Consider the following 18,784-nt stretch of genomic DNA (forward strand, 5'->3'; position numbering starts at 1 on the left):
TTATTACCCTTAATTACCTCTTTAAAAGCCCCGTTTCCAATACAGTCACATTTGAGGTTAGAGCTTTAATTTATGAATTTGGGGGGAGGGGACATAACTCAGTCCATAACAATGGTACACACAAAGTCCATTGATCATCTGGCCTCTGCCCCTCTCCCATGGCAGCCTGTTCCTCAGCTGACCGCGTCCCTGCCATTCATTCCCGAAACACATCAGGCTCTTTCCAGGCCCCAGGAGCCTTGCACATGCTTTCCCTCTTCCTGAAATTCCTCCCCCGGGCTGACTCCTGCTGTCCCCGAGGCCAGCTCAGCTCCTACCGCCTTCTCAGGAAAGCCTTCTGACCACGCTGGTTGGCCAGGGGGCTTTCAGCTCCTTCATTCCCCTCTATTATCACTGTGCTCTGAGTCCACCCCCGCCCCCACCACTGCCACCACCCTCCACCTGCCAGACTTCATGGTGTAGGGGCTGTTCCATAATGTCCCCAGGGCCTAGCAGAGACTCTGTAAAAGACCTTAATTTCTGGAACTGTGTCTAGGCACTGACATTCCCTCCCCAGTGGAGGTTCTGCGGCCTCTCTTGTGGAGAGGATAGCCATGGGACCTGGTGAGCACGAGTGACAGAGGCTGGTCTGACCAGCAGGGCAGGTGCAGGGCCTCCTCCACACAGTGAGTCCAGGCTCTGCACTGTTTCTGGTTATATGCAAACAGAATCATCTGGGTTGCATTAGCAGGCTCCACAGTAAACAGCCCTTAACAAAACTGAGGGCTGGGGAAACGGAGTAAGTGGAGGGACCTCCCGCACCCTGTGCAGAAACACAAAGCAGGAAAGGGCCTGGTGGAATCAGAGTGGAAATGGCCCCTCGGGGAGCCTGCTCTCTCTAGGGCGGGGTAGGGTTCCTGGGCCGGGGGTGCCTCCCAAGAGGCAGCAAGACAGTGAAAGCTGGTTCTTCCTTTGAGTACCTAAGAGGTCCCTTTGGCCTCCTGCCTTTTCTGATGGGGCGCAAGGTGCAGCGGGGAGGCTGTCTTTTACCATCCCCCCTGAAATAAAGCCAGCTGCTTCATAAGGTGGCTCTGACCTTGCATAAGGACAACAGTGACTATGTTTTGTGCATGTGTGTTTGTGTGTCTGTGGCTTAAGCAGCTGGCCCCCCACGAGGCCCAGGAACTGCAGGAGCTGCGGGCTTGCCTGCACTGGCGGCGCCTCCAGGACGAGGTGCGGAACTCCCCGGAGCAGCTGCAGGTGTTGAGGTAAAGCACTGGCTGATCCCTCTCCCTCCCCTCCCTCCCCCTTCCCCCTCCTCTCCCTCCCCCCTTCCCCCTCCCCTCCCTCCCCTCCCTCCCCTCCTCTCCCTCCCCTCCCTCCCCTTCCTCTCCCTCCCCCTTCCCCCCTCCTCTCCCTCCCCTCCCTCCTCTCCCTCCCCCATTCCCCCTCCCTCCCTTCCCTCCCCCTCCCCTCCCTCCCCTCCTCTCCCTCCCCTCCCTCCCCTTCCTCTCCCTCCCCTTCCTCTCCCTCCCCTCCCTCCTCTCCCTCCCCCTTCCCCCTCCCCTCCCTCCCCTTCCTCCCCCTTCCCCCTCCCCTCCCTCCCCTTCCTCTCCCTCCCCCTTCCCCCCTCCTCTCCCTCCCCTCCCTCCTCTCCCTCCCCCCTCCCCCTCCCCTCCCTCCCCTCCCTCCTCTCCCTGCCCCCTTCCCTCCTCTCCTTCCCCTCCCTCCTCTCCCTCCTCTCCCTCCCCCCTTCCCTCCCTCCTCTCCCTGCCCCCTTCCCTCCCTCCTCTCTTTCCTCCCTCCCCCCTCCCCTCCCTCCTCTCCCTTCCCTCCCCTCCCTCCTCTCCCTCCCCTCCCTCCATCTCCTCCTTTCCGTCCACACATTTAGCCATGTATCAGATCTGCTGCTTCCTTTTTAATTAAATTGGACCAGGTTACTCATCCTCCCAGGGATGTGCTTGTTATGTTTGAAGTCACACAGGGTGTGGGTTTGGATTCTCCTTCTGACATTTTCCTGGTGTCTCTACTAAGGAAAAAACTAGCACAAGGCCATTTCCGGGACCCAATTCTTCGTTTGAAGTTCTAATAGTGGCTTCATGTGGTGGCTGGGGACGTGGAGAAGGTTGGGTTTGGTAGCCTGGCAGGCAGTTACCCTTTAAAGCCAAAAAGGGGAAAAAAAGCCCTTTAGGAAAATATTGATTCCTAAGTGTTTAGTAGTAACAGATGTTTGTGTCAATGGGCCTTTTGTTCGGGATACAGCCCAGCAGGAGGCCACTCCGGTGGGAGGATCCTACTCCCAGCTCCTTCGTTTTGTTTGTAGAGTGCGACTTGCAGCACTTGTAGGATTACTTCTTGCCTTTTTTCCATTTTTGTCTCTCTCTGCTTTGCTCCTTTGCTTCACTTCTCTGAATAGTTGTTTATCTGAAACCTCCAGCCTAGGCCCCAGGAGCACTGCGGTTGCTATGGCAACAGAAGCTTTCATCCTGCCCCCTCTGGGCTACAGCCAAGAGTTTGGATTCCGCAGTCAGACAGGTGGGAAGGTGGCCATCCAGGAATCGCCCCCACTTCAGATGGCAATTAGATGGCAACCCCCAAGGCCAGTGTACCTCCTGGGCAGGAGCCAGCTGGACTTGGTTCCCTGTTCTCGATGTTTTTAAATAAACACCCCACTCCGCAGTGACTGCCCGTGGAGGCCCAGGTGTGAGGGAACCGGAGGCCCAGCCTGACCCTGGACCCGCGTGTTCGTGCTTCAGGGCAGCGTGGGGTGGCTGCTTTTCCCTCGGCGAAGTCCCAGCTCACACACTCACACTGCCAGCAGCGCTGACTCATCCACTGTCGGGAGAGCCCGAGCCAGAGCTCTGCAGTCCCCACCGGCACCTTGTTCCCGCTTCTGTTCACTCTGCTAGTGGACAGCTCCACCCACGTAGGCAGGGGCCCTGCGCATCCGAAGCTTCTACTTAGCAGGGTCGCTGCCCCGTGCACAGCTACTTACAGTGCTGAGAGAAACAGGGCGAAGGGAACACAGTGGTTTATAGTGAGGAGTTGGTAATGGCTCTGGGGGAGGCTCAAAGGCCCTGAGGTAGGAAAGGGCTTGGCATGCTGGTGTGGAGGGGCAGAAAGGAGGGCAGTGTGGTCGGGAGGGCAGGGAGAACAGGTAGGGGCCAGGCTGAGGGCCTTGCTTCAAGTGCAAGGAAGCTGCCCCAGGGCCTTGAGCAGGGAAGGCTCACGCTCTGTCCTGTGGGTTCACATGCTGCTCTGGCTGTTGCGTGGGGTGGATGCAGGCAGCTTACAGAGAGGAGGAGCTGGGTTAGAATGCTGCAATTGCCACAGAAACTGTCCTGGTGGTGGCAGTGACAGGCTCAGGAAGCAGGCCTATTTGAGACATGTTTGGCAGTGGAACTGGCAGGTCTCAGGTGGACTGAATGTGGGGAAGAGGAGATGAGAGTGGCCAGAATGGTTTGTAGGCTTCTGACTTGCGTGGCTGGCAGGTGATAGTACCATGTGGTGAGACAGCACAGACTTTGAGAGGGGCGGGCTTTGGAGGAAAAAAGATTTCCATTTTGCATGTATTCAAGTTGAGATGCCCAAGTAGCTGTTCAATATGGAGAACTCAGTGGGGTCTACAAGTGAGGAGCTCATTGGAAAGATTAGAACCTGTGGCCTATAAATACTTTAAAATCTGAGCACCTTGAAATCACCAGGGATAGAGGAGTGTGAGAGAAGGGGTTGGAAGGAAGCTGAGGAGCCAGCAGAGGAGCTGGGGGAATTAGTGTAGAGAAAATGCAGACACCAGCAGCCGGGAAAGAACGTGAAGAAGGCGGGCGTGGGTGTGGGATGCTGCAGAGGGTGTGAACGGGAGGGAGAGAGGTGGGGCCATGTGCAGAGGCTGTGATCTTGACATGCGTGCACTTATTTATGGGGGGGGGGGCGTAGCCATGTTGGGGTTGGTAGGAGAGTGGATGGGTGGTCAGGAAGTGGAGACAGTGTGTATGGACTTTGTGAGGAGGTTGTGCTCAGAGGGGAAGGAGCTGAACGTCAGAGAGGTTTGTTTTAGGGCGGCTGACACAGGCACCTGCTCCTATGCGACTGTGTAATAGCTGTGCCGACCCTGTCACCTCTCGGCTGGGTTTCTTCCTTCTCCAAGTGTCTGAGTCCCTCTGATGCCTCAGTTCTGCATGACCACAGCCCTGGGGGTGGGGGGTGGGCATCATGATTAACGCCAGGGATGACATGTGTTTTCAGCTTGCAGCAGTCAGCCTGCATGCTGGGAAGTCAGCACACAGGTGAGGGACTTACTGCTACTCCACGGGGCTGTGGGCAGCCCAGCTTTGCCTTCGTGTATGGAGCCTGGAGGAAGAAGACACTTTTTAGACCCGTGTGCTAGAAGGCTTATTGTGGCCTGTATTTCCCTTTGTTTTTGTATTCAGAAATCATATTTGCCTAAATTTAGGCTAACTGTGAAATGACTGCATTTGCAAGACTTGTTGCACACCCTTACGGGAAATACTGTTACCAGAGGCACTCACAATGAAGAGGCGATGTTTCTGAACCTGCCCCAAACTACATGGTCTGGGTTTAGTTTACTCCCATCTTTTAGAATTCTCTCTTCCCTGGACACACAGAACCTAGGGATGACTCGGAGTGAAAGGAGGAATTGGAGTTGTAAAATTTTGTTCTCGGGCTTGACTTTGTCTTAATATGCAAATAAGGCCTTGGTAAAGAAGTCTCTTAAAACAACACAGTGACCAAAGATGCTATGGTGTGTGTTTTCTTTTAAGAGACTGCATGGTCTTGGAATGATGAAGCGAGCAGTTTAGAAGTCTGGGTCTGTGTCGTGAAGCGCGCCTCCCTGCCGCCAGGTGCTGTGGAAACCTCTCGCCCACCCTTAAAGCAGCTTGCACCCTGGCCAAGCACTCCCTGCTAACAGCGCTTTCTCCCCGTTGCTGCTGTGTCACACTCTCCCTGGCTTCCCCCCACCTCCCTGGCCAGCCCCTCCCCACCTCCCCTGCTGCCTACTGAACATTTTCCCTGCGATGACAGGCTCAGAAAGACTGACCAAGGTGTCCAGTGTCATACAGCTGATAAAGGAGCAGAGCGGGGGAGACGTCATCTTCCCCTAACCATCTCCCTGCCTTCAAGAAACTTGATGTCACACTTACTTGTATTAAAATAAAAATACCGCACATATCTTGAACTGGGGGACGACATGAAGGTCGGGGTAAAAAAGGTACCCTTGGACCAAGCATCCTTGTGCTTTTACACACGACGGCACGTGTCAGATTTGTTTCAGTAACTACCGGGGGGGGGGGGGGGGGGGGGGGGGAAGAAAACCTTGTGTTGGTTACAGATGCTGGAGTGTTAAAGTGCGAAGGGGAAAGCTACAATTTTGTTTGGCTCCGACCTGCTAATTTCAGTAATTTATAGGAACTGTTACCCGTGTGTGCGTTCCATGTACCCATATACCAGCGGTGAATCGTGGCCCCCACCGCGTGCGCCTTAGATGGGCGAGGCTGGCGGTTTCCTCTGGTGGCGGTTTCGTGTTCCCCCACCTCCTGGCCTTCCGTGCTGGGCCTGCGGTGTGCTGCGGGCTGCTGAGGCCAGGAGCTCTGCTCAGACTTCACAGTGCCTGGGGGCGCATTGCTGACTCTGGGCCTTTTCTCATTGTTAATTATTAAAGCTGCCTTTCCCGTAGATGAGACCCCAGTGGCTCTCTGCAGACCCTCCCTCTCCTCTCCATCCGCCCTGGGCAGGGCTCTCTGCAGACCCTCCCTCTCCTCTCCACCCGCCCTGGGCAGGCTGTGCACTAGGCACAGCTGAGCTTGTCACTGTCTTGCTCGACCCTGCCCGGCGCCTCAGCTTCACTTTCTCCTGCTCCCCCACCTTCCCTCTGGGCCAGGGCAGAGCCCGGACTCCTGCCAGGGAAGACGCTGGCGGGGAGGGGGCAGGGGCTTCCTAAAGGCTCTGGTGCCTCTGTCCCCAGGGCACAGCTGGATTCTGGCATCTCTCTCAGTGCTTTTAGGTACTCTGACAGGCTGGTGGGGTAGAAGAGCTGTAGTGATGGAGTCAGAAGAGATCTCTGTTGGTTTTTGTTGTGATTTATTGTCACGCCCCCTTTTTTCTGGATTCGTTGTTAAAGTCAAGCTTGTGCTGAAAAAAACATTAAACTCTATCACGTTGGGGAGGCTCTGACAAGCCCAAAGCCTGGTGTAACTCTGTCCTTGCTGCTGCCTCCAGTCCACACAGCTCTAGGAGAGGCAGGCATCTTGTGAGTGTCTCACCCCGGTCACAGAGGCATCCCATCATAACGGGGCAAACCCTGCGTGCCGCTCTGTTGTAGCCGAAGTGAAGCGTGCGTCCTGAGCTCTGCCTTCACACGTGCCTGAGCTACAGTGAGTTTGCAGAGGTGAAAGTCCACGTGTAGCCCTGGCCGGGTGCTCTGTGGGTTGGAGAGGCAACTGATCGATGTTTCTTTCTCATGTTGATGTTTCTCTCTCCCCCTCTCTCCCTTCCTCTCTTCCTCTCTCCCTAAAATCAATAAAAACATATCCTCCGGTGAGGATTTTTAAAAACTCCATGTGTAAACCTTCTCTAATATGCACAAAGCTTTCACCTCTAAAGTTTTTCTCAAATTTTTTCTTTCTCATCCTTGAAGAACATAGCAGTCTTTTCCCACCCACGTGTGGGAACACGTCCATTCGCAGCCCCACGAGGCTGCCTTAAAGTCCCTTGTGTCACATGCCGCCCACCCCTGGCTCAGAGGTTCAGTCTTCTCCATGCTCCTCCAGCCTGGGCCCGAGGGCTCCCCAGCACCTCACCTCCGTCTCCACTGGCCCCACTGCCCTGTCCTCCTGCCTCCTGCCCCACAGGGAAGACTGAGGCCTGAGGCCTGTTCTTTCCATTCTAGGAGCACGTGAGCCTCCGCGTCTACCCTGACCTCTTGGATGCCGTCAGTCTTCATACAGTTACAGATACAGCTCTAATTCTAGAGGCGAAACTAGAATTTAAATGTATCTATTTAAAACCCGCTGTCCATGAGGAAGATGTCAAGGGAGGATCTGTGTGCAAGCGAGGGTGACTCTGTCATCCTGTGGGCCAGGGACCGGGATCAGAAGCCCAGGGAAGCTGTTTTTTCCTGAGATCATTGTGCCCTGTGAGCACTGGATTCTATAAACGCATTTTAAGTCCTGCTTCATTGGCCCCTCTGCCTGATTTGGTACCACTGGTGGCTCTTGCTTGCTGGGGCTTTCTGCCACCTGGCCCTCCCTGGTTCTCCTTGTCGCCCTCTGCCATCCTTCCTCTGTCTTCTTGGCTGTCTGCTATTGGAGAGGCCGCCTGCCTCTCCAGAGCTGGTGTCCCCGGAGGCTCTCCTCTTGGCCGTGTGTCCTCCTGGAGTGGTCTCATTTACATCCCCTGACTGTGCTGGGCTTCCCCAGATTAGACCCTCACACAAGAGTCATGTGAAAGATTATTAGGAAGTATTCTCAGGAGGGGAAACGGAAGGGGAAGTGGAAGTGAGAAGGAGGGGAGGAAGGCCAAGCTGGGTGTCATGCTATCAAGCCCGGTTATGCGGGATTGCTCGGGAGGCATTAGGGGTCAGCCTCAGAGCTGTTCCCACTGGGGCAAGGGGCCCAGAGTGTGAATACCCCTGCCCCGTCGTCATTGCCTGGAGAGATGTACATTCTGGGTACTTCTGGCTCTAGAGTTCACGGGCAAACCAGGCTTAGGCAACCTGAGGGCCACATCTGACAGAGAGTCTCAGAGAACATGCCAAGAGCTGATGTGCACACAGGTGATAAAAGTCCCACAGAATATGAGTGGGGCATAGGTACTGCTGGTCACACCTCCTGTCTGTGCCAGAGGGTCCCAAGTCGCCAGCCCAGCCCAGCCCAGCCCAGCCCCCTCTTAAAGATCAGTTGTGAGTGCTTAGCTGCCCATTTGAAATCATCTCTTCCTGGCTGCCCAGTAGGCGTCTCCCATCTCCCCATCCCATCTGCTCACCTCCGCTAGTGTTGAAGTCATAGGTAGAAACCTGGGAGTCCTCTAGCTCCTCCCTCTCCTCTCCTCTCCTCTCCCCTCCAGGGAGGGCTCCAGCCGTCACTGTGAACTCGCCTTTAAGTATTTCTCAATTTCTCATCCCTAACACTGTCTCTCTGTTTAGAACCTAATGGCTTGTGTGCCCCAGGCCAGCAGCCTCCACATTGGTTTTTCTTCCTTTAATCTTGCCTGTCAAATCCATCTTCCGCACATCCACCGGGGAGCTGTACCTAAAACACCTTATGATTCTGCCACCTCCTTGCTTAAAACCCTCTAAAAGTTTCCCCTCATCACCAGGAAAAACTTCACGATTCTTAATATATTCAGTCAAGGCGCCCCACACCGTCGCTCCGACCTGTTTTTCAGTCTGTTCTCTTGCCATTCTTTGCTTCCCTCTCCAGCCACCCCAAATATTTCATAGAACCCCACTGTATTAGGTTGCCAGGGCTGCCAAACAAAATCCCACAGACTAGTATGTGGCTTAAACAACAGAAATGTATTGTCCTGCAGTTCTAGAGGCTCGCAGTCCCGGATCAAGGTGTCGGCAGGTTCGGTTTCTTCTGGAGCCTCTCTCCGTGGCTTGCAGATGCCACCTTCCTGCTGTGTCCTCACACGGTCTTTCCTCTGTGTGCGGCAGCCCCAGTGTCTCTCTGTACATACTAATGTCCTCTTATGTAAGGACACCAACCAGACTGGGTTACGGCTCAAACTGCTGGCTTTATTTTAACTTAGCTACCTCCTTAACGGCCCTGTCTGCAAATGCAGCAGCAGTCTCAGGTGTTGGGCTTAGGACCGCAACATAATTCAATATTCGGAGCAATATAATTCAGCCCGTAACACCTACTTCTGCCTGTTCCTTATCGTCTCCTTGCCTTTTCTCATGGTGTCTTTATTTAGAACATTCCTCCCTCGTTGCACAACCCCAAATGGTTCTGACTCAGCACAGAGATCCTTGCCTTCCAGAAGTCCAGGCCCTGCCCTGGCAGGACGAGCTGCTGGCCCTCCTCGGGGCTCCTAACTGCTCTGCTTTTTCCTCCATCCCTACATTATTTGATAATTGTCTTTAGAATGAAACATTATTAAATCTCCAACATCCAACCATTTTTAACCTACAAATACAGCAATTTTATATGGTCTGAACTAATACATCTCTCCCCTGACCATCGGCCTTTTGAACGTAGGGACTGTGTTTTCCTTACCACTGCACCCCACAGTGCTTGGCACTGAGTGGGGACTTGATAAGTGTTGAAATAAGTGTTGTATACAGCATGATCTCTATCCCTGAGGTGCTTTATATATTATTTGGAGAGTTGAAATACTGATCACAAGACATACTTAGACAAATCCTAGGCTGCATCCTCAGATTTCTAGGAACCCAGAGTTTCATATTGGTAGGCATGTTAGAGGAGCCATTGGGAAGCTCGCGGCTTGAGCCGGGATGGTAAGTAGGGAGAGCACTGAGATCGGCGAAGAGGCGGAGGGAAGGGAACCAGTGAGCAAAGCCTGGCAGGCGTACGTAGTGAGTCGAATGTGGAAATGGGCATTAAATGAGAACGGGCTTACTGGAGAGGGCAGCCATTGAGGACCTGTGAGCCTGGGGCGGACAGGGAAGGACAAGCGAAGCAGTGGATGCCAAATTCTAGAGTTTGTACGTGACCGTCCAGGCAGTGGGAGCTACTTTCAGTTCCAAGAATGACATAATAAAAATGGATTTCTGGGAAGGTGACCCAGACTTGGGATGACACGTGATCGGAGAGATGGAATCTAGAGACTGGATGGAATTAGGTGGCTGTTTCAGGAACCCAGGCCTGAGTTTAGAGGAGCTTGCGATTCTCTTCTTGGTTGGCCTAAGGCTCCTACTGAGCCCTTTATTTGGGCTGTTCAGAACTGACTGATGTCAGCACAGCTTCAAAGAGGCCTTTTAGTGATGTGATGGAGAGCTGTCCCTGACTGGGGACAAGGAGTGACCCACCAGAGGAACCGGGTGAGCATGTGGTTCTGTGAGATTCGTTATGGCTTTCAGCAGAGTGAAAGATGGGAATCCAGTGCTTCCTGGACAAAGCATCACCTGAGGATGCCGGCCTGACCTCTCCCCAGAGCGTCAGTCTTCAGTATCAACCCAGGAGAGTAGTGTGGGGTTCATAAGAGTAAGCCTGGGAGCCGACCTGCCTGGACTTGAGTCTAGTTCTGACTCCACCGCAGGCTAAGTGGCCCGAGAGAGTTACGCAGCCACACTGAATGAGCTTGAGTCTCCTCTCTGTAAAGCAACACAGTGGTTTCTACCTTGTAGGTGAGTGTGAGGAATACATGTGATGAATATGTGCAAGGCATTTAGAACACTTGTGTTAGGCTGAATCACAGGAAATTGCCATTTTTTGTGCATCTAAAGTGGCTGAATATTGTCCATTCCCTATTGTTTGGCTGATAGTAAATACTCAGCAATGTTAGACACTGTCACCTAGACCTTATGGCACCTGGTAAATGTTTGCCCAAAAAGTGACAGGCGAGACAAGGACGCAGCCCCCACAGCCAGCCCCACTCTCCCTCCCAGCTTGTTCTGGTTTCCTGGCTCTGCCTTGCTCCCTCCTCTCTCCAGGGCCCTGAGCCGGGCCAGCCATGTCCTTTGCTGCTGCCACCCTCCCCTGGAGACCACAAAGGGCCCCCTGTTCCCATCTCTTTACCAGCCAGAGCCTGGAAACACCCACCTTTCCTCCCAGCAAACTTACGATTGGCCAGAGTGTTCAGAAGTTAATTTTACTAAGAATTTAAGACATTTTTTAAAAGTACAAGAATGCTTGGTTTCGAATGAGAAACATGGAATTAAAAGCAAAAACAAACCCCCCGAAAATGTGAATGTTAAATGAAGATGCTCAGACTGATAGCTTGAGGTAAGAATTAAATTAGCAATGTTTCTGAGACCAGTAGGATCCTCATACACTCCTTACTCTGGTCTAATTTCTACATAAGGGCCACCTAGGTGTCCCCTCTGGCTCTGCTCTATACAGCTTCCCTGCTTCTGTGCAGAATCTCACCACAGCCCTGAGAGGAAAAGTTCCTGCCCTTATGGCCTTGAAGAGTCTTGCTGAGCTCCAGCCACCGCATGGCCCGTGGGTTTCTAACGTGTCTACGTCGGTCCCTGGGGATTCCTGTCCTTCACCCCCCCACCCCACCCCACCCCACCCCACCCCCCGTCTGCTTTTTTCTGTTTGAACCACACATGCTAGCTGTGTAGACTGGTTCTCTCCTTTTAGGAGGGTAGGAGGAGGGTGCTGCACCTGTGCCAGCATTTTCTGAAAACTGGGGCTGTCAGCCACCAGAAACAGACTCTGCCCTTTCCTGTCCCAAAGGCCAGCTCCACCCCTGGAGCTGCCCACTCAGTTCCTGTTTCCTGGTGGAGGGACACCCTCAGCTCTCACTTCTTTTATCCAGCAGAGACAACGGACATGTCCTGAATAGCTGAACTCAAATGACCCTCCCTGTTCATTTTTCTAGATCATTCCCTGGTTACTCACCACTCAGGTATTTCTAAGGGAGGGATAGAATTCTCCTCGAGAGGCCCCTAATCACATACTTTTACTGTACATGGTGTTCCACTTTTGCAATAACCTTTAGTAGGGTTTTTTCATATAGAAAATCATAAATAAGATATAAATCAGTTATTTAGTCACTGCTTAGTTAACCATAATCTTTTTAAAAATAAAAGTATTTAACAGGAAACTTCTGTTTAGAAAAGTATAAAATTCCATCCCTACCACTGTAGTTCTTGATTAAGGTAATCACGGCTAGCATTTTCTTGTGAATCCTTCAGAAAATAACAATTTTATAAGTATATATGCATACTTCCATATTGCTACTCTGTGTAGCACCGATTCACTGTAGCACTTTTTATATTTTCCTAAAAATAATCCGTTTGCTTAAACTAGTCTATGTTAGCTCCCTGTCACTTTTCCTGTCCTCCCAGGGCGTCTCATGTGCTCGGCCCATGCGAACACTGTGAGCTTACATTCTGGCCAGTCGATGCTAGTGTCCCACTCAGAAAGCCCCTCACGCAGCGAGCGGCTTCTTGGGTTCTGCGTGGATTTCGTTCTACAAGTGTTTGCCTGCCCGCCCTCCTGCCCCCATTTAGTTTGTGTTTGGGCTGACGGTTTTGACCCAGAATGGCTGACAGAAGCTGTTACAAGTATTTGTCTGCACCTGCTGCAGAGTGAAAGAAAAATACCTGCTAATGTGTTAAAATCTATTTTCCTCTTAATAATACAATCCTGAGCCTTGTTCTGTTACCCACATACATAGGTCTTTTTTCTTAAACTGCTGCAGAATATCCCAGGATATGAACGTTTCATAGCTGACTCTCTAGCCCTTTGTTAACCACTGGGCATTGTGGTAATTTCGAGTTTTTTGCTCTCACCGTCGGTGCTGTGGTGAGTGGTCTCATATTTCCTGTCGGTGCACAGCTTGCCAACTATGAGACTAAAGAGCTCTCGCAGCCTCTCGTCCTGTGTTTCATCCCTGGCATGTGGGGCTTTAGACCCAGGCAGGCCCTCCAGCCCTGCCACCCTCCACCGAGGAGGGGAAAGTCCTTCAGCCCCCACGGCCTGCCGGCTCCTCTCGCAGTCCTGAGAGGACACGAGCCTTCCCTTTGCCTCTGCGCACAGCACCGCACATGTCGCTGGTGTTCAAAACGCGCTTCCAGCCTCCCTTGAAAAATGAGGCAGGTGCTTGTCTCATTTGCCCCTTTCTGGAATGAAGTCGTGGAGCTTTGACGCAGTACAAAAAGTATTTCTCTTTTTTGTCCTTTCTACGTTTGCTTCCTGTAATGTGCAGGCTTTCCATAGTCCTGGGTTCTGCATGTGTGTTCAGACTGACAGCCTGTGTTTCATTATGATCACCTTAGCCCTGAACAGAGTGCGGGGCCCCTTTTAAGCTGGCTCCTGAGGCTGCCAGTTCAGGTATATTGTGCCACACGCCTCTCTCTGCCACCCTCCCCCAGGATCCAGCGCTGTAAAAGTATAATGGGAGCCTTGTATTGCTTGGCTCCTATAGTCTTATGCTAAATATATCCCCAAATATATGTGGTTGAATAAAATTCAGTTAAGGTTCCTCTAATTCATTTAGGGTTTTTTTTGGTTTGTTTGTTTTTAATCAAAATCACTCTTGATGCTGATTTATGAGGCCAAGGCCACGTAGCAAACCTGTTGACTCCCAGGCAGTAGATGAGTAATGTTTTACTTCTAAATGCTGCAACTTACCCATATTCCAGGCTATTGTAGATTATAGAATACTAAGGGTCAGAAAGGATTTAAAAAGTGATTTTGCTTAGCCTCCCATGTCCCTGACAGACAGCTGCCAGCTCTGCCTGAGTATTTCCAGGACCCACGACTCAGTGCTCCTGCGAGGAGCAGCGTCCCTGTGGAAAGAGCCGTCTCACAACGTCTTCCTCAGACCGGCCGGAACCTGCCTGGGGATAAGGTCTGCCCGGTCCTCTCGGCCCCAACCTTCAGAGCTGCACAGGACTCGCCTTGTGCTCTCCCAGACCATCCTCATTTCTGAAGGCCAGCATCTTTCCTTTCCTCCTGGTCACTGGGTCACAGGCGTGGATGAATTCATCATACGCACTGCAGGTTGGGAGAACGTTTGTCTTCTTGGGCTTGGTGCTTTGTTGCTGTCTTCGTTGAACAGCCTTCTCCAGATGTGACGCCTGAACTGAACACAGCATTGTGTTTGACATTACGCCTCTGTCGAATGCGCTGGGACTCTGGCTGCTTCCCTTTATCTGTACAGTCCCGACCAGCAAGGACCACCTTTAATTAGGTTGGATGCACCTGTGTGACACCCTCAAGGTCCATCCATGTTGTCACAAATGGCATATTTCATCTTTTTTATGCCTGAGTAGTATTCCATTGTATATGTCTGTGATATATGAATCTCATATGTACCACATCTTGTTTACTCATTCATATACCATATTTCTTTTTTAAACCCAGGGTCATACATCTCCCCATGGCAGTCTTCCATTCCAGCTCCCATACAACTCTCTCCTTAGTAACATTCTCTGCGGGCTTCCCATGTCCCAAATACTATTCTAACCACTTTAGATATTATCTCGTTTAATCCTCAGAACGGCCCTGTGAGACAGGCACTAGCACCATCTTCCTTCCCCTGCCAGCTGAGGAGACAGGTGCGTGGAGACGGTTAGCCGTGTTCCCACAGCTAGAGAGTGGCAGAGCTGGGATGAAGGCAGAAGGAAGTCTGGCTCCAGAGCCCCGCTGTGCCCCCCCAGCTCTACACTCTGTCGGACCCCCTCCCCAGCAGTGTTTCCTGCGACACCCTCCTTGCTCCCGTCATCCCACCTACCGTCGTGGTCATTATTTTGGAAGCCACACCAGTCGCCTCTTGCTGCACGTTGAGTTTGCAGACAGTTTAATATACCAAATAGTTTTCATAGGTGAATGCTTAATTTTAAAAACCTCTCTGTCCTTATTAACTGTTGAAGCCTGTGGTTTCTGTTCTTGAAGATGGATGCTGTCCATCAACCAGCCAGGAGACTCCTAGCCCAGAGTCCTATGCAAATCTGCTAAGCCAGTGAGTCCCCATGCCTTGGACATCCCCGAGGACTCCCTCCTGGTTATAGCAAGTAATTAATCAACAGCCTTGGGGTTCTGTTCCTTAACCTTCTGTGAAGCCACGAAGCAATACCACACACTCGCCACGCATCCGTTCTGCCGGCTGCCTTGTAGAAGTCGGATGCCTGCGGCCCAAGTGAATTTCGCAAAGTGGCCGCGAGATCCCGCGCTGACTCCTGCGGTTAATCATGTTCTCTCCTCAGTGCTCACCAACTGTCTGTTCAATACCCAAGTCACGAATTTCCCCTCCCCTCCTCTTGTCCCCTGTATGTGGCAGAATGGTGCCGTCTGAGGCCATCGCCCCGCCCGCTGTCTCCGAGGTTCGATCCCCCAGAGGCCTGAGGGCAGGTGGGCCTGGCCCTCCCCTGAGCCTGGGGCCCGGACCCCGGAGCGGGTGAAGGAGCCCCCTGCCGGTACCAAGCTTCACTTTCCACGTGCAGGGCAGCAGTTCCCACGTGACAGTGTTTGTTCTACCCTGTACACTTGGAAAACCTTCCTTCTTGGCTAAAAAGTTGCAGCAAAGTGAGAGTCAGGTAGTTCTATTCGTCCTCACCTCTCAGCACCTGGGCTTCCTTACGCTCCGGATGCTACTTCCAAAGCCCCTTTCCTTGTCCCGGGTCTTCTCCATCAGCATCGGTTCATTGGGAATCCGTCTTCCTGGCGACAGTTTCACAGCTTCCGGGCTCTCGCATTTAGCTTTGGTTGTGTTCTTTCCCCAGAACCCCCCTTTCACCTTTTGCAGTGTCCTTTGAAAGCCCCCCTTATCGGAACCCCCTGCGTGGTCGTGCGGGCGTCTTCGCCCCCTTGTCTCCTTGGAAAATGTGTCCGGATTGTCCCTTGCTGTGCTGAATGCGGCGATGCACTGCTCAGGCCACCGTGTGAATCCGTGCCTGTTCCTCCCTGCTTGCGATTTTGTTTCTTAGGGAGGAATTCCCGATTTATGCCCATTCAGAGCCTGAGGACTATTTTGGTTCTGTATCGATGCTCATTACTCCCTGCTTTTCTCAGTTTCATCTCTCCTTTTCCTACCCTGCTTATCAAAACGGGCCGAGTGTGCTCGGGCTCCCGCGGCCCCAGAGCTGCGGCGCCTGCCTGTCTCCGCTCGGGGCGGCCCACCTCTCCCGCAGCACCCCCGCCGCTGCTCTCGTGGGGTCGGGCGGAATACACCTTCTTCACTGCCTCTGATTCCTGGGAGAGCTGCCTCCTTCCGCCTTAAATCATTCCGGCAATTGCCTTTCAGCACCACAGTAATGGCCTGCCGTGTCTGCCATCGGAGAATGGTCCCTGATGGGGAAAACCCTTTTTGCGGGGTAGCTGCTAAACCCACTGCGGAAAGCACGCAGTCACACTTGCCAGACGCCAGCAGCTCCATGCAATGCAGCTTCATTAGTTAGAGGCGGGCACCTTTTTGTCCAGTTCTCTTTGGCAGCACTGTCCAAAAGCAAGTCGGTGGCCAGTGTTTATTATGTATACTTCTTAGAAAAATAGTTGTAAAAACAAATGGAGGGTATAAAATTCCCGAATTTTCTGGGCCCAACCAGCGACATGGCTCAGCGGTTGAGTGTAGACCTGTGATCCAGGCGATCGCGGTTCGATTCCCTGTCAGGGCACATGCCTGGGTTGCCGGCTCAACCCCCAGTGGGGGGCGTGCAGGAGGCAGCCGATCAATGACTCTCATCATTGATGTTTCTATCTCTCTCCCCCCTTCCTCTCTCTGAAATCAATAAAGATACATATATAAAAAAAAATCCTGGATTTTCAATTATTCTGCCTCCATTTTTTACCCAGAATTTTAGTAATTTCCTCACTGAATGGTGTAGAATGGTGTGGTGTATTGTGTAAGGAATATGCCCAGACCTGGCCTACTGGAGCTTTAAGTATCCCCTAAGATTTGTTGCTTCTTTCTGTTTGTTCTCCGATGATGATGTGGCTGGAGCAAGCTTAAAGACGAGCCCTGAAAGGGTATACATTCAAAATCAGGGATCCTGCAAATGGAAGGCGTAAGGCTACATTGATGTGTCATATCTTTCTCTAAAAAACTGTTTATTTTGGAAGAATTCTAGATGCAAGAAGTTATCAGAATAGTAGCTGGAGTTCCTGTGCTCCCTTCCCCAGCCTGCCCCCCATAGCGTCATATGTGCATAACTATAGGTGGTGTCTTTGATGTCTTTGCCTGTGAGAGGAAGAGCCAGCCCTCCCTGAGCCTCAATCCCTGACTCATTATGATAACGATGGTACATTTATATCATGACTGAACACCAACGGGAACTCTGGCTAAGCACTCTCAGGTGCTACTACATTATGGATGAAGGACCTGGGCTTCATGGGTTGTGTGACTCACTCAAGACTATGTGGCACTTAAGAGTCAAGATTCATGCCCGAGCTCCTAACCAGTGTGTAATGCTGCTTCCCCTGAGGTCCTGCTTTTGCATTTGGGGCTCAGATGAGTACCCTGAGGCCAGTGTCTACAAAAAGGTAGTTGTTAACTCCCTCCATGATTGTGGGTGAGTGAGGCCCTGCTCCCAACAGTCAGACCTTGTGGGGCAGCTGTGACTGATACGCAGACAGGGATGCTGAAATGCTGATTAGCCCCCCTCTGTCTCATTTTTGGGATGCTCAGTCCCTGGCTCCAGCACCACAGTAGTGAGTGTATAGGTGAAGATCTTGCACCAGGAGAGAGATAGAGAAGGCTGGCAGACAGCCCATCTGGGCTGTGGCAGAGCAATAGGTGTTCAGACCCAAGCGGACACACCTGAGCACCTGTCAGAGGCATTTTCCCAAATCCCACCCTGGGGATAGTCCTGAGAATCCGTCGTTTCTTCAGGAGGCTTGATCCCAAATCAAATCACTGTATCAGGTGTCACTGTCTTCACTCTTTAAATTTCCATATTGCTTTGGGAGTACAGTGGAGGAAGGAGATGGGCAGGGGCAGGTCATGCTAATCTCAGTTGTTATACTTTGTGCCAGGTACAACAGAAACCAAGGGCATTTCAGCCCAAACGACCTTCGTAACTTGATCTCTCGCATTCCATGTATTCCAGCCAAGGAAATAAACACTGGCACATAATGCCTAAGAAATGCTGAACACTTTCACGTCTACAGAGTGCTTTCGTATTACCTGGGCCTCATCACACTCTTTACAGGGGAGCAAACTGAGCTTCCAGGAGGGTAGGCAGCACCCCTGAGATTCCCCACTTGTATTTGGCACAACCAAGATGGGGACCTGGAACGTGACAAGGCCCCAGAATGCAGCAAGGACTTCGCTGTTCCATGGACCCTGGTTCCAGCCTCAGCTCTGCCACTAATTAGTTTTCTGGTTGTGTCCAGACCTCACCTCTGCTTTTAAATGGGCATAGTCACAGTACCTGTGCTGTCAGGTTCTTGTGACGGTAGGAGGACATGATACATAAGAGCCTGGCCCTGGCCTGTGTGGCTCAGTGGTTAGAGCGTTGGCCCATGCACTGAAAGGTCTCAGGTTTGGTTCCCAGTCAAGGGCATGAGCCTAGTTGCTGGTCCCAGGTCAGGGTGTGTGCAGGAAGCACCTAGTCAATGTGTCTCTCTCACATCAGTGATTCTCTCTCTCCCTTCCTCTCTCTCTCTCTGTCTCTCTCCTCTCCACTCTCTCTGAAAAGCAATAGAAAAATTATCCTCAGGTAAGGATTAACAAAAAACAACAAACAAACAAACAAACAAAATATATATATATATATCTTGGCAGAGGACCTGACACGAGAATTGCAGGAAATGGTAGCTGTTACTATTAGATTGATTCTCCATCTATTAGGAATGAATCTAAGTACAGTTAATAGAATAGTAAGCAGTACTGACTTAAACAAATGGGGTTATTTTCCTCACACAGTAAGAAGTTTGAAGGCAGGCAATCTTGGGCAGCCAGCAGCTGAATGGTACCATCAAAGACCATTTGCCTTTTTTTTTTAATCTTAATTGTTGAAAATATTACAAATGTCCCTTTTTCCCCCATTGATCCCCTCCACCCCACATCCATCCCACCCCCAGGCCTTCCCCATGACAATGTCTGTGTCCATGGGTTATGTGTATAAACATATAAGTTCTTGGATTAATCTCTCCCCACCCACTCCCCCACCCCCACCTTCGCTCTGAGACCCCTCAGTCTGTTCTATGTT

General features: G+C 51.8%; 1 protein-coding gene across 3 annotated transcripts in view; it reads left to right on the top strand.

Moving 5' to 3' along the window:
• The window catches only part of AOPEP (aminopeptidase O (putative)), a 331,307-nt gene that overhangs the window by 176,158 nt on the left and 136,365 nt on the right, over positions 1-18,784 (top strand). For all 3 annotated transcript variants that reach the window (XM_081151075.1, XM_081151073.1, XM_081151074.1), the window contains one exon: positions 1,141-1,247. In XM_081151075.1, the coding sequence (XP_081007201.1) occupies positions 1,141-1,247 (107 nt within the window). The remainder of the gene's footprint in view (positions 1-1,140; positions 1,248-18,784) is intronic.

This window comes from Miniopterus schreibersii (genome assembly GCF_964146895.1).
Source record: "Miniopterus schreibersii genome assembly, chromosome: 11".
Lineage (NCBI taxonomy): Eukaryota > Metazoa > Chordata > Mammalia > Chiroptera > Miniopteridae > Miniopterus > Miniopterus schreibersii.